At 41.0% G+C, this 12426-nt stretch overlaps 1 protein-coding gene and 1 long non-coding RNA gene across 3 annotated transcripts in view; one reads left to right on the top strand and one right to left on the bottom strand.

Annotated features, from left to right (window-relative positions):
• The window catches only part of ctnna2 (catenin (cadherin-associated protein), alpha 2), a 622967-nt gene that overhangs the window by 128139 nt on the left and 482402 nt on the right, over nucleotides 1-12426 (bottom strand). For both annotated transcript variants that reach the window (XM_049472311.1, XM_049472310.1), the window contains one exon: nucleotides 11528-11608. In XM_049472311.1, coding sequence (XP_049328268.1) covers nucleotides 11528-11608 — 81 coding nt within the window. The remainder of the gene's footprint in view (nucleotides 1-11527; nucleotides 11609-12426) is intronic.
• Nucleotides 1-12426, top strand: part of LOC125787714 (uncharacterized) — a 350969-nt gene that overhangs the window by 64082 nt on the left and 274461 nt on the right. The gene's annotated exons all lie outside the window — the stretch shown is intronic.

The following is a 12426-nucleotide window of genomic DNA, read 5'->3' as shown; positions in this document are numbered from 1 at the left end:
AGCGAACGTCACCGTGAGGCTGTCCTGAAGTCAGCCGTCAGTCAGGCTGACGTGACGTTCTACAGAGCCGGAGAAGAGGCGGTGACAGATGGATTTATTAGAAACGAGGCGACAGGCCTTTGAACACATGGCGAAGCTCCAGTGACTAAACGGATGTGCGTCTGGGGATAACTAATTGCGGGCGTTTTGGGCTACCAGTCTAGCCTCAATCAACCCTCTCTCCCTCTCTTCTCAATTACCACCATTCATCCCAACTCAAAAACAGCTGCACTGCCACCTTCACTGCAGTTTCTATATCAAATCACATAATCAGGCTCCTCTCTGCCTCACCATCATTCCCCCTTAAGGGTCTACCCTCGCTCTCCCGCTCCTTCTGTGTGTCTGTCTGTCTCTCGTCTCTCTGCATCTGTCTAGTGTGTCTCTCCCTATCACTTTCTCTCTCTCTCTCTGCCTCAGTGATGTCCTTTTGTTGTCAGCGCTTTGTCTCTCTCCCTGTGTCACTTGATAACTCACACTCATTCTGCATCTGTGGAACGTCTCTCTCTCCCTCCGTCACTCTATCTATATCACTATCACCTTTTCTGCATCCCTCTGCTTAATCTGCATCTTTCTATTGTTCATATAATTATTTCCATATCTCTTTCTCTGTCTTTTGTCTTTGCTTTGTCTCTCTCTGTCTTTTCTTTGCCTCTGAATATCTCTATGCATGTCTCTCTTACTCTGTTTCTCTCTGTCTATGTGTTCCTTGTCATGGTTTGTCTGTCCTTCTTCGTCTCTGTCTCTATGTCCATCTTTCTCTGTTTATGACTGTATTATTATGTCTTTGTATTCCTCTCACTCTATCTTTCCTTGTCACTCCTTGTCTCACTTTGTATTTTCTTTGTCTATCATACTGTCTTTTTGTCTCGTTCTCTTCCTCTGTGTCAATACCTTACTAATTTTGTCCTCTGTCACTCTGTCTTTTCCTGTCTCTGTCTCACTCTTTCCTGAAACACCTGGTTTTAGAGCACAATAATTGATTGTGGTGACGGACAGTTCTTGTGAAAAACACGAGAGTTGAGGTGCACATTGCACAATTCTGCCGTGATTTGATCAGCCGTGGTTTTATGTTTTTAGGTTTGGATACAATCTGGGTTAACACCCGAACATCCCTTTCAGACAGCTTCCTCTTACAGCATCCACAGTTAATCCTGTTGGATGTGGTTGGTGCTTCTTGGTGGTATGCTGACATTACCCTGGATACCGTGGCTCTTGATGCATCACAAAGACTTGCTGTCTTGGTCACAGATGCTCCAGCAAGACGTGCACCAACAATTTGTCTTCTTTTGATCTCTGTTATGTCCCCCATAATGTTATAGTGTGCATTGCAATATTTAGAGCAGAACTGTGCTCTTACCCTGCTAATTGAACCTTCACACTCTTTACGCTCTTACTGGTGCAATGAGCAATTCATAAAGATTCACCACCAGGCTGCTCCAATTTAGCCATGAAACCTAAAATCCCACACTAAAATGATGACGGGTGTTTCAGTTTCAGTGTCCAACACCTGTACATGTCTGCTTTCTGTAACATGTAATAAGAGGCAGTTTTTAAATTCTCTCACTCACTCTCTCCCTCCCTTTCTTTCTTTTCCACTCTCCCTCTCTTTTCCCCCCCTCCGACTGACCCAAACACTGCAGAATTAACCTCAGTTCACCCGGGCAGTTCTGGCACAGACACGGACAAAATGACCACCCGACTCGTCTGCTTAAAACCAGAGTGCTACAGAGATGTATGTGATAGTTTGAGCCCGGCGGTGATGTAAGCTGAGGGCCAGAACAGCTAAAGGCCCTGCGGCTAGCCGGAGCCCCTGAGCAGGACTGCGGCTAGCGGACGCTAAGGGTTTCCTCAGCTGCTGCTGTACTGCTGCTGACGGCTCTGATAGCAATGCTAATGCGGGGTTAGCTGTCTCCCCAGCGGTGCAGCTACATACTTATTCTGAGCAGGTTACTGGACCATGAAGACCTGCTTATGCATTTATGCAAAAGAGCAAGAGCAAGCTAGTGCTAAATCTGCTCTCTCCTACTCCCACCACTCAACTCAACTCAGCTCAACTCAACTCAACTCAGTGAGACTTTATTAGAGTGACCACAGTACATTACACACTGTATAATGCAGTTTGCTAACTCAATCAAGATACGTTCCCTTATAGAGTCGGGCTCATCTGACGTCTTCATTTTACTAGTAGATATTTGGTTGGACACTGTGTCCAACTGTTTGTGGATACCAGTTCTGATGTATGAACTGATTTACTAAACACAGCTGTGCAAATGCACACATGCACACAGCCAACCGCAAGGCCAGCCAATGAAACGATTCATTCATTTGAGAAGCGTTTACCAAAACTTGTGTCTATATAATGTAGTTCCAGTACTGATTGTTCAGTGTTAAAATTCCTAAAATAAGAGTCCTGTCTGCTTGCTGTTTCAGAGTCAACTTTGGTTGAGTGAGGAACCTATTTACGACACCTCCTCTCCCCACTTCCAACATTTCTCTTAAAAAGAGTTTAAAAAGAAAGAAAGAGTGAATGAAGAGGTGTTGAAATACTGTTGTTTATACAGTAAGTTTTCATCTGATAACAAGTCCTCCAAGTTTCTTGCTGTCCTTCTCAATTTCTAGGCCAACAAACTCAATGAGTAAAATTTTTGAGACAAGTTTTGGGACGAGCTCACCCAGAAAGGAGAGTCATTTTACTGCAGTTCGTATTTCAAAAAAACAAATGTACCAACATTTTTCTGTATATAATGTGGCCTGAGTTCACCCAGGAAGATTTTATTTTTTGCACCCTGAACTTCCATTGACCTCAAAAGAAACAATGAATAATCAGGTGTACCCATAGACTGTGTATAGCAGGACAGAGCATCGTCTCTCAAAAGTGAAGCCACCACAGGTCGAGCGCCCCCTGCTGTTCGGTTGCAGAAAGCTGTGTAACTCCACCCATCCCCATAGGTTTCAATGGCAAAACAGACACATATCACATTTTTTCCAATATACTGTAATTCTACCTCCTTTATTTAAATGCAGCAGCTAGTGTAACCTCTGCTTATATTGATACATTTTTATATTCTCACAGAATTCGTTTTTAAGGAAGTTATTCAGCTCTATTCAAAAAAGGTGTGGTTATTGTAAAAGGGCTGGTTATGGGCGGGACCAATAACAGACCGTCAGCTCCACTAAATGAGTAGGCGGTCTCTCCACAGTCTTTCTCCCTCCTCTGGTCTCTACTGCGCTCTACAGACTCGGGTTTCAGGATCGCCAACATGGAGGAAGATTTTGGCTTCATTTTCATTAAATGAATGGGAACGGCGACACGGCGTCCATCTTTTTTACAGTCTCTGGGTGTACCAATACTTTTGTTTAATAACATGCATTCGATAAATTGGAGATCACTCCTGCCCCCTACATACACCAGTCATGTTCCTGCTGAGGAATTTGTTCTATACAGGTTAAGACAATACTCTACTCCCTGCTCCAAAAACCGAGTCCAACCAATCCAAAGAAGCCTCGATAAATAAACTGCACCAAGTAGGCCAATGCAATAAAGTCCATAACAAAGCTCCACAGACTCTGCACAGTCACGGTTTATCAGGAATCAGGGGCTCCAGCGTTTTGCCACAGCTACAGCTACAGCGGAGAGGAAAGCAGCCGTTTGATTTGTAAAGGCTGGGGCTGTAGATCCTCTTGCCAGGTAGACAGTAATAACTCAAAGCCCGCTGCCACTGAAGCTTTGCTGTTCTGCCGCTGAGGCTGATTTGATGAGATGGCAATGCCTCCATTCATTTGACTGAGGGCTCTCAGAGCCTCAGGCTGGGGGGGCGGGGGGGGTTGGGGGGCATGCAAACTGGAGCTCATATTCTCAGCATGGCTGTACTGGAACATGCATGTACATTTATTTAAAGTAGGGACACAGAGACATAAATCTGTAGTATTTAGAGTGAGACACAAATACAGTTATTTCTGGAATAAAATGTGGTTCTTCTACGGCCTTGTAAAATACAATATTTACCCCTATTAATCTTAATCATTTTTAGTTGTAAATATTTGGGTGTTTGCAACAGCCATTTCAGTTTGATATATCTAATAACTGATGGACACAGATTGAAATGAGGTTTATTGTACAGGAAATGTGCAATATGCATTAAACCAAAATTTGACCGGTGCAAAAGTATGGGCACCCTTATCATTTTATTGATTTGAATACTCCTAACTACTTTATACTGACTTACTGAAGCACAAAATTGGTTTGGTAACCTCATTGAGCTTTGAGCTTCATAGCCAGGTGTATCCAATCATGAGAAAAGGTATTTAAGGTGGCCAATTGCAAGTTGTTCTCCTATTTGAATCTCCTCTGAAGAGTGGCATCATGGGCTCATCAAAACAACTCTCAAATGATCTAAAAACAAAGATTGTTCAACATAGTTGTTCAGGGGAAGGATACAAAAAGTTGTCTCAGAGATTTAACCTGTCAGTTTCCACTGTGAGGAACATAGTAAGGAAATGGAAGAGCACAGGGACAGTTCTTGTTAAGCCCAGAAGTGGCAGGTCAAGAAAAATATCAGAAAGGCAGAGAAGAAGAATGGTGAGAACAGTCAAGGACAATCCACAGACCACCTCCAAAGAGCTGCAGCATCATCTTGCTGCAGATGGTGTCACTGTGCATCGCTCAACAATACAGCGCACTTTACACAGAGAGAAGCTGTATGGGAGAGTGACGCGAAAGAAGCCATTTCTGCATCACGCCACAAACAGAGCCGCCTGAGGTATGCTTTTGCATGAAAAGCCAGTTTATGCAGAAATGGCTTCATATATATATATATATATATATATATATATATATATATATATATATATATATATATATATATATATATATATATATAAGAAGGTCCAAAGAACCCAAAAGACAGGTAACACATTTACTCTAGAATTCTTTTTTTTTTTAATGTTAACAAACTATGTAATGGACAGCATTCCTATTTATATTAAAAATCTCTAGCAAAAAAATGAGTCCCACTTTAAAATAAGACTGCCTTTATAAAGAGTTTATAAATGGTTTACAATTAGTTTATTAATGGTTACTAATTAGGTTGTAAATGCCTTAAAATCATCAATAATCAGTTATAACACATACGTAAGAAGGAGCAACAATATAGATATCTGTAGGTTCACTATTTGGCCTTTGTTGCCCTTTCTACGTATGTGTTATAACTGATTATTAATGATTTTTAAGGCATTTCCAACCTAATTAGTAACATTAATAAACTAATTGTAAACCATTTATAAACCCTTTATAAAGGTAGTCTTATTTTAAAGTGGTACCAAAAATTGACTAAATTTCCTAAAACTATTTTTTCCTTTTTAGTCTATATGTCTGAGAATCTAAAGAAGTGAAACATCATAAAAGTGATGTTTATGTGCATTTTTTTTTTATATGGCAAATATATGATTTCTTTGCTTTTATGATTTTTTTACATTTTAAATGTAATATTAAATACATTAAAGCTATACAGGAGCACGCACAATTGTTTTGTTATCTCAGTGTCTTCATGAGGGAGAATCATCTGGAATAGATTTCTCAGCTTCTTGAAGAAAGGAGTTCCTGGAGGTGCTGAACAAAATTGTTGCTGATTTTTTTTTTTTTTTCTTCGCGCTGTGAAGCTCCAGCTCATCCCAATTAAATCAACTCAAATCACTTTGGGATTATTGTGGAGGATAAACACTTTTTTTGTTTAAGACGTAATTACATATGTGCCTGTTCATTGATTTTATGTCTATAAAATGAATCTACAATTAAAAAAAAAAAATACTGAATAAAAATATGTATCCAAACTTTTTACTGGTAATGTATACAAACAAATATAAATTACCTGAATCTAAAAGGTTTTTATTCTATATAAGCTTAGTTTGGGGCATCTTTGAATCTACAAACATTGCCATTAAAAGTTAAAAATGGAAAAAAAAGTGCATTTAGTTGAAGAATCACCCCTGTACTCATGCCTGTAAACATGAAAATAGAGATTGTGCATTCAGCACATGCCTGTTCCTGTGAGAAATCGTTCTGTATCCCCGAACATGCTTCACCTTAATCTCAAATATCCTTAAGGGGAATTAGAGGGGATGCTGTCAGAGAGTGAGAGGGGAAGGCGATAACATGTTGCTGAGGTGTGATGAGCTTTTAAGCGCTGGACTATACAGGCGGCAGCAGCAGCAGAGGCGAGTCAGACTAGCGGAGACGAATAGGAGGCGATGTGTGGAATTACCGGCCAGATGAAAACGGTGGCCCGCTCGGCCCGAGTAAATCAGGACTATCAAACACTTTTCATTTCCTTTAAACCACTTTACTGTACTATAAACCCCCCGTACCCTCCCCCCGCCGCTGTAAACATCTCACCCCGCGTAATACCGCTGCTAGATAATGAAATAAACGTCTTAAGAGGATTAAAAGCGCTTGCCCGGGCGAATCTGTAAACTGGTCCCTTATTTTATGGGCGATTTTTAATGCCGGCGTCGCAGGAATGTTTACAGCTTTTCCGAATGTTGGTCAGGAGAAGCAGGCGACAAGGGGGCGTAGAGATGCAGGGCGGGGGAAAAAAAAAAGAATGGAAATGAGAAGCATGATGAACAACTGCTGAGTTTGGCGACTCGGTGCGAGCGAACGTGTCACGAGTCGTATTTACAGCCACGGCAGAAAGGGGAAAGATTTTAAAAGATGGTTTCCAATTATGGGAGATGCTGCAGAGTGCGGGAGATTAGAGGGGAAATGGAAGTGTGTGTGTGTGTGTTTTTACAGGAATGTAAAGATGAATTTTGAGTCTCGAGTGGATTCTCTGTAGTGCAGGTCTGAGTCGAAACTCAAGTCCCTGTGGAGCAAGTCTTTGGAGTCTTGTGTCTCTGGGTTGCAGGTTTCACTTGAGTCTTGAGAATATGAATTATAGGTCCGAGTCTTGTCTGTGAACCAAGTCTGAGCTGACTGTCCAGTCTATAGGAAGCAGCTTGAGACTTGGGATTCTGGAGAACTGGTCTGAGTGGTGTCAAACATTTGGGATGTTGAGTTTGGCAAGTTTGAGAAGTCTTGAGTCTCTGGGTTAAAATTCTGAATTGATTCTTGAGTCTTGCATTTGTGAAATGCAAGTGTACATCATGCCTGGAGTCTTGCAAAAGTAGTTTTGCAGTGTAGTTTGGGATATGTCTAGATCTAGGGTGAGTCTGAAATCTCAAGGACACAGGCCAGAACTGTGCCTTGAGTCTCTGAGGTTGAAGTCAGAGTAGTCTTGTATCTCTGTGTTGCAGGTCTAATGCTCGGATCAGACTACACAATTTTAGTCCGATTTTGACCCGATTTTGTCGGCGCTGACACATTGCGTGCATCGGATCCGGATTTCATTGTGGCGAGCGACAAAGGTCCGTGTAGTGTGACACAGTTAAAGATCAGTAATTTGACGTGAGCGACGGAGTCAGAGCGTCCGACTGAAAGACTCGAGCATGTTAGAATTATTTGTATTTTATCGCCTAGTTTGACACATGCTGCTCCGCCCCTGCTCCCTGACTCTGACCAATAGGAAGACAGAGCGCTCTGTGGCGCACAGATGTAAAAACGGCAAAAGAAAGCAGCACAGTGCTTCTAAAGTTCTCTGGACCAGAGAAACAGAAGAATAATCTAATAATCATCTAATAATCTACTTCATCCATTAAATAATCTGGTTACATTCACTAAAACCTAAGTAGCTTCATCTTTACCATACCTTAAGTTCTCTCTGGAGAACAAAAAGCCTGTAATGTCCATTTGGGTCACCCAGGAACCGAGGAATGAGCTCACAGTCGCTTTTCCCCCATCAAGCAAAGCGCTTCTGTAGCCGTGATTAACAGATTCTATATATGCTTCTCCCCCGTGATGACCTACGAACTCACGCGAGGACGCGGACCATGATTGGTCGGTGACTAACGTGTGTAGTGTTGCCAGTCCCCCGAGAATGACGCAAAGCGAAGATAACTGCTTAATCTGACATGGTGAACGTTGTGAGGGACAAAAATGTTGTGTAGTCTGAGCTTGGCATAAATCTCACATCTCTGTGTTGCAGGTCTGACTTGAGTCTCAAGTAATAAGATAAAAGCTTTGGTTGAGTCTCAAGTTTCTAAGGTGTGAGTCTGAGCTGACTCTGTAGGGTGCAGGTCCAGGTTGAGAGTCTCTTTGGTGTGAGTCAGTGTGTGTGTGTGTGTGAGTGAGTCAGTGTGTGTGTGTGAGTCAGTGTGTGTGTGTGTGTGTGTGTGTGTGTGATCACAGCCCGTGTATGGGAACACAGCCCCAGCATTTCCCAGGGAACATCACACATGGAGTGTCACAGTCGTATGATGTCATGGCACTGCACTGTGTGCTGCAATCGCAAACGTACGATTTTAAAAAGCGCAACCGGCAAGTGCTACTCTCGCACATGCTACCCACACTGGGAGTGAGACTTCCAATTAGTGAGGTAAGCTTGTGGTACATATGGCGCCTTACATACTGTACACAGCAGCAGTGAAGTACGGAACATGCGCCTCTGATAGAGAGCAACACTGATTTAATGGCTGTTTCTGGAACAGTGCCCGCTACATCTTACTTATTTGAGTTCATAAAGCGTGTGGGTATAAGGAAGCTATTTCAGGATCCTAGTGGAGAAGAGAACGGATAGGGGAAATAATCATAATCTTACACCCAGAACCCACAATCTTGCACAGGATTTAAGGCAGAGAAATTCAGTGCTATTTATTATTCTTACTTTTATTCTCGGTTTTCCCTGGTCTTTTCTGAAATGCTTTTTTTTTTTTCTCCCCTTAAAGGTCATTTTAGAGCGAAGGCATTTTTCTAGCACTTCTGACGGAGCAGTTACACCTCAGGTTTTTATTTTTTCCCTCAGCAACTGTGCTGGATGCACCCGCTACCTTTATCAAAACCTGACCCCTCCTGTCTTACTGTTTTCTGTGCTCTTATATTCACTTCTGAGTTTCTGAGTGGTCTTAACTTTCAGGCCATGGCAGCCTAGTGGGCTTCAGTGCTTCTACTACAGGGCTACATTTACTATTCCTTTTTAGGGCATACAAAAAATTATACAACATACAGCCAAACAAACACTAAACCTCAGTGAAGCATACATAACATTATGACTAACCTACTTCTTTACGTAGTTTCTTCTATCTTTTAAAACAAGATGAACTCCTTTTTTATTTTATCTCAGAAGAAGCAATTATTTTGAACAGGTGTCCCAATGTTTTTGTCTGTAAGTGAAATATATATCTGTATTTACAACTATTTGCAAAAAAAAAAATAAAAATAAAAAACAAAGCCTGTTGATTTTTGGTAATAAAACATCGGGAAACCCTTTCTCGAAAATTGTAAAATGTAAAACAGTTTTGTATGTTCGCATACAAATTCATTAGTGGTTCCATAGTTGAAAAACTATAGTTATGTAGGCCACAGTTGCAACCTATGCAAATGCAGCATGGTAGAAATGTCAATCAGATGCTCATTTTTATATTTTTATATAGAGCTTTTTCAATTGCTGCTCCTAAACTGTGGAATGGCCTACCACTTTATGTCAGACAAGCCCCGTCACTGTCCACGTTTAAAACCAGGCTAAAGACTCATTTTTATTCCTTGGCTTTTAACCAAATTTAAGACTTTGTTCTTTGTTTTATTTATTTTATTTCTGTTTTTATTATTTTATTTTGTTTAACTTTTACTTTACTTAGCTCATATATTTATCTAATACTATTTTTTTATTGATACCTATATTTTAGTTTGTCTTATTGTTTCTAGTGTTTTGTTTCGTCCAATGGTTTGCTATGTACAGCACTTTGTTGCAGCTGTTGTTGTTTTTAAAGTGCTCTATAAATAAAGTTGAGTTGAGTTGAGTTTTATGTAAAAATTCTCAACAATAGCTGTTCTGAGCAGAGCAATGTGACCCGACCCATTACGCCAAATAATTTTAATTTCTATTTTTTTTTGTAAACTCCCTTCAAACTCAACCAACGAACAGTGTGAGAAATGTGTGTACTGTACGTTATACTCTGTTATACTCACAATAGCCTATGCTTTGAGTAGCCACAGCAGAAGATTACATACGACTCTTATCGCTACTCCCAAAATGGTCTTTGCCTTCACACCTATCTCCTTCATTTCCACATCCCTGATGGAACAGAGCGCTCGCAGAAAGCTCGTCTCAGCCGGCGGAGGCGTCATATTTGCCTGCCGGGGCCCCGAAGTGATAAGCTCGTTTTGGAGCAAGGTATAGAAAAGAACAGCCCTTTTCTCCGCTCACTCACCAGCCTGATTCCAGGCTCGGCTTTCAGACGCGAGCGTGCCGGCCAGGCCTGACACCGGCTTCCATTACTCCAGTGGAGGGGGCGGGGTAGTTCAAGTGAGGGAAAGGCAGTTGGGGGTGCTTTTATGCACCACTTCCTCTGATTGCAGGAGTCAACAGCGCATCTACGCTAGTCAAGTGGATACATGCTAGTCGTTTGGTGCGGCTGATGGGTATGTTGAGCACGCTCAGGAGTTAAGTGGCCAGAAGTTGACTTTACAAAAAGCTTTTTGCAGGTGTGGAGAAATAAATATATATATATATATATATATATATATATATATATATATATATATATATATATATATATATATATATATATGTTTACAGTGTACAGTTAATCCCTGACATTTACATACTGTACTCTCATAGTGTACACTACGTGAATGCCATGTGAATGTGAATGGCCGTATTGGACTTTCAATTGTTTATTTGTTTATTTCTGAAATCAGCATGGTAAAAACAATTCAAACAGGTCCATAAATATAGCTTTAGATTGTCAGAGAAACCCTACAACCCAATAACCACCACCAAGGCCTGTCATTTACTGGTAGCTACTGGGACACCAGCAAATGATTATCTCTATGCCTAATTAAAGTTTAGACAAAGAAAAAGTGTTTGCAAAGTGGTTTAGGTAGCATGAAATATAGCTTTAAGTATAGCAAATGAACCAAACACTGTGTGTTAGTTAATATAAAACAAGGTTTTAGGTTTAATACTGTGCTTTTCTTTTTATTAGCTGCCACTTTTAGTCAGTTGTCTATGACTATGGTATGGTAGTGCCATGATTGCCCCATTATTATCTATTAATGCAATGGTTATAAAGTGACTGACCAACTGTTCAGCAATTGTGCCGCTCCTGTAAGGTGGCTGTACCTGATCTAAGGTCAGTATAGGTACAATGAACAAAGGCTCTATTGGCTGACCCCTGGATCACAAGGTTGTGGGTTCAATACCCATGTTCCATAAGCTGCTACTGTTGGGCCCTAAGGGACCTAGATGTTTCAGCAAACTAGAATATAGAATAACATCCTAGTCAGTGTCTAAAATAAACTTGAACAAACATCATCATCATAATCATCAGAAGAAGAACTACGATTTCTTTTTTGTTGGTTTGTTTGACAATATTAGAGTATATAGAGATAAATTACCTGTCTGCGTAGGTCCCGGGTCTTCTTGGTCATCTTGTCGATAGCTGTGTTTAGTGGGTCGCCCCTTTCTTTCCTTCCCGTCTGTAGAGAAAGAAAAAGAGAGAAAGAGAGAGAGAGATGGACAGTGTTATACTCGTAGCATTAGCACTTTAGTGCATTAGTGTACATGACCTACACACTATCACAAGATAGAAAAAAAAAGATTCCTGGAAAACTCAAAAAGGCAGTTCTTCAAGTGCCTCCAACATAGAAAGCTCAGCGCTGCAAGACATGAAGTGGGACAGCAGCCGACAAAAATAATAACAATAGTGGAACGCAAGCTGGGATAAAAGAAGTCGAGCGTCTAGTGGAAGCAACGAAATGGACAATAGACTGCTGAGAACAAGTTTGGCTACGAATAATCCCCTTAACCAAAGCTATGGTGCAGAATGAAAAAAGAAAAATGCACAAAGCTCACAATGATCAAACTCTTATAGGAAAGCTAAAAAACTTCTTTCTGCTTTCGGCTACAGTCCAGAGTACCTGAAATGTCTGGCACTTCTGCAGTTAGCTAGTACCAGCTTTTGTCAAAGTAAGAGCTAACTGCACCCCAGCAATAGATTTACTGTGGATATTGCTTATGCCAGGGCAAAGTGTTTTCACTTAGCGGCCATCTTTGAAATTCTGACAGGTAGTTATTTCCAGTCACACAGGTTTGTAGCAATTTTTTTTTTTTGGGACAATTTTGCATGCTGCAAAGCAGAGATCGTGAAAGGCCTACACTCTGCCTTATCTGCCTTTAATGGTGTAAAGCGCAATCTGTTCTGCTCTTGTTCTTGAAAGCTAAGACTTTTGTGCCCTGTTGGGCCACTGCTGTGCATTTAAACAAGTCTGCAGTTTGGAATTTGCTGTGTTAATCT

The sequence above is a fragment of the Astyanax mexicanus genome, chromosome 25 (genome assembly GCF_023375975.1).
Source record: "Astyanax mexicanus isolate ESR-SI-001 chromosome 25, AstMex3_surface, whole genome shotgun sequence".
In the NCBI taxonomy this organism is placed as follows: domain Eukaryota; kingdom Metazoa; phylum Chordata; class Actinopteri; order Characiformes; family Acestrorhamphidae; genus Astyanax; species Astyanax mexicanus.
Note: the sequence above shows the minus strand (reverse complement) of the source record. Positions and strands in the feature narration are given on the sequence as shown.